Raw genomic sequence first — 2500 nt, forward strand, 5'->3', positions numbered from 1 at the left:
ACTTAATGTAGAGACACTGATTTCCATTAAAGTCCTCACATCTGTGTGTTTGTATTTAGATGGTCTTTTCATGAGCAATGGTGAAACGTGGAAGAAACAGAGACGCTTTGCTTTGTCAACCTTGCGCACCTTTGGCCTTGGCAAAAACACCATGGAGCAGTGTATCTGTGAGGAGATCCGATATCTGCAGGAAGAGATAGAAAAGGAGAAAGGTGGTCCACAAAGAATATAACACAGAATCAGTTCATATTCCTGCACAAGCAACTGTCTCTTCTGAAGCAGTGCCTTCTTCTTCCTCAGGTGGACCTTTCAGCCCTGCAGGTCTCTTCAATAATGCCGTATCGAACATTATCTGCCAGCTGGTGATGGCAAAAAGATTTGACTACAGTGACCACCAGTTTCAGATCATGCTGAAGTATCTGTCAGAGGCGATTCTACTGGAAGGGAGCATATGGGCTATAGTAAGTCAAAAAATGACTCACTGAATGTGAAATATTAGATTATTTCAGTTATAAAAAGTAGATGTTTTGATGTTGTTTTAATCACCTGTTTATTTCTGAACAGCTCTATGAGTCCTTCCCTGGAATAATGAAACACTTGCCAGGTCCTCACAACAAAATGTTCAGCAACTACAGGACCATACAAGACTTCCTTGCAGAGGAAATAAAGAGGCACAAGAAAGACCTGGACCACAGCAACCCCCGGGACTACATTGACACTTTTCTAATTGAAATGGAGAAGGTATGTAGAGAACTGGATTGTACTCCTTGGACTCTACCAAATGAGTACATTTCTATCAAGCTACCAGCCACTAACTGATGTGTTTTCTTTGCATTTAGCACAAAGAGTCCAATCTGGGCTTCAATGAGACCAATCTGGCTCTCTGCTCTCTGGATCTTTTTGTAGCTGGAACAGAAACAACATCCACCACTCTGCTGTGGGCTTTGGTTTACCTCATCAAACACCCTGATGTCCAAGGTGACATGTTTCATATTATAAAGGAGCTAATAGGCTTGACGTAAGATGTTAGTTTCTTTCAATCATTTTGACTTCATTAGCAGATACTGAGCTCGAGAAGTTCAGCATTTTCTTGTTGAACAAAGCTGTTTGCAGTCACTGTTTCAACATGTGGTAACAATTCAATTACTATTTTTTCCAGCCTATGCAGTAATGAGAAAACATCAATGACCAAACTAAAAAATATTAAGTACCATTGGAAAAACCTACTCAGCTTCTGAGCAAGTCTGGCTCACCTAACATCTCATGTGGTGTTCACATTTAATTACAGGATTCAATACTTGGTTTCACCATATTATTTACAATTGGAAAAGTATCACTTGCTGGATGGTTTTTCCTTAAAAAAGATGCATATATACAAATTAAATACAATATAATATCAAGTAAAATATCTATATTAAAAATGCAAATTAAAGTAATAGAAATAACCTACTTTATTATTACATCCACTTGGCTGGGGTTGGTATGGTCATCAGGAAAGCAAATATTGACTAGGTATATAAACACAAAAACATTTCTAACACCAATATACAATAAAGACAGGTAAATTATAGTCAAGAGTCCATGTCTCAACTCACAATGGTTCATTTGCGCACATGGTTTTGGAGGGAAAAGACTGGGCTAATCGAAATGATTGGGTTATAGAACTTCCTATTGGTTCCAGTTGGGTAACAGGTAATGGTGGGAGTGGTGATATCAGGTAAGATGGAGGAAAACAACTTGTGATTTCACAATGATGTTAAAAATGACAAACTAGTTCAATTCAATCCAATTCAACTTTATTTGTATAGCGCCACTCCACAATAATGTTGTCACAGGGCACTTTACATACACGGATCAACATACACATCATTTTGAGCCAATTTTTAGCGTGACAAAAAAGCCCAAATGGACTGGCAAGCTGTCCCGGGTGTACCCTGCCTTTCGCCCAAAGAGTGCTGGGATAGGTTGCAGCTTCCTTCATTGGACTAAGCAGTTAGGATAATGAATGAAGTATTAAATAATGCGGGTTAGCCAAAACAGAAAAAACAAGTCACAAAACAACTGCTGACTGTATGAAAGTATAAAATAATAAGTTGATCAACATTACAACCAATTGAATAAAGCACGATTAGATCAACATTTGCAACTGATTATTTCCTACGGGTGGTAAGGGACTTTTATTGCAGCATTTGAAAAAGCTTCCAGTCATAATTAGTCAGATTCATTACGGCTCTTTAAATTCTTTTTTATATCAAATACAGAACAAAAATAAAAGTCATTCAAATCAGTCAGATTAATTTTAATAATACAATTTTGAATTATTCTTTTCTCCTTCAGACTGTAAAATGCTAAACAAAAAGGAGTTTGGTTTTCTGTTTTATTTCATTTTAAAACAATTTAGAAGACGTGGACATGGACATGAAGATACAGACTGTTTTATCATCAGTTAAGCTTAAAGTGGTTTTTTATTATTTTTTTTATAGAGAAAGTCCATGCAGAG

The 2500-nt window shown here is 36.9% G+C and overlaps 1 protein-coding gene across 1 annotated transcript in view; it reads left to right on the forward strand.

Annotated features, from left to right (window-relative positions):
- LOC306759576 (cytochrome P450 2J4-like) overlaps window positions 1-2500 on the forward strand; it is a gene marked incomplete at both ends in the record, with an annotated part of 4401 nt that overhangs the window by 964 nt on the left and 937 nt on the right. The window contains 5 exons of the mRNA XM_079245255.1: window positions 60-212; window positions 301-461; window positions 565-741; window positions 840-978; window positions 2484-2500. The exon at window positions 2484-2500 is cut by the window's right edge and continues 171 nt beyond it. Of these exons, the coding sequence (XP_079101381.1) occupies window positions 60-212; window positions 301-461; window positions 565-741; window positions 840-978; window positions 2484-2500 (647 nt within the window). The remainder of the gene's footprint in view (window positions 1-59; window positions 213-300; window positions 462-564; window positions 742-839; window positions 979-2483) is intronic.

This window comes from Telmatherina bonti, assembly GCF_933228915.1.
Source record: "Telmatherina bonti genome assembly, chromosome: 8".
Taxonomy (NCBI): domain Eukaryota; kingdom Metazoa; phylum Chordata; class Actinopteri; order Atheriniformes; family Telmatherinidae; genus Telmatherina; species Telmatherina bonti.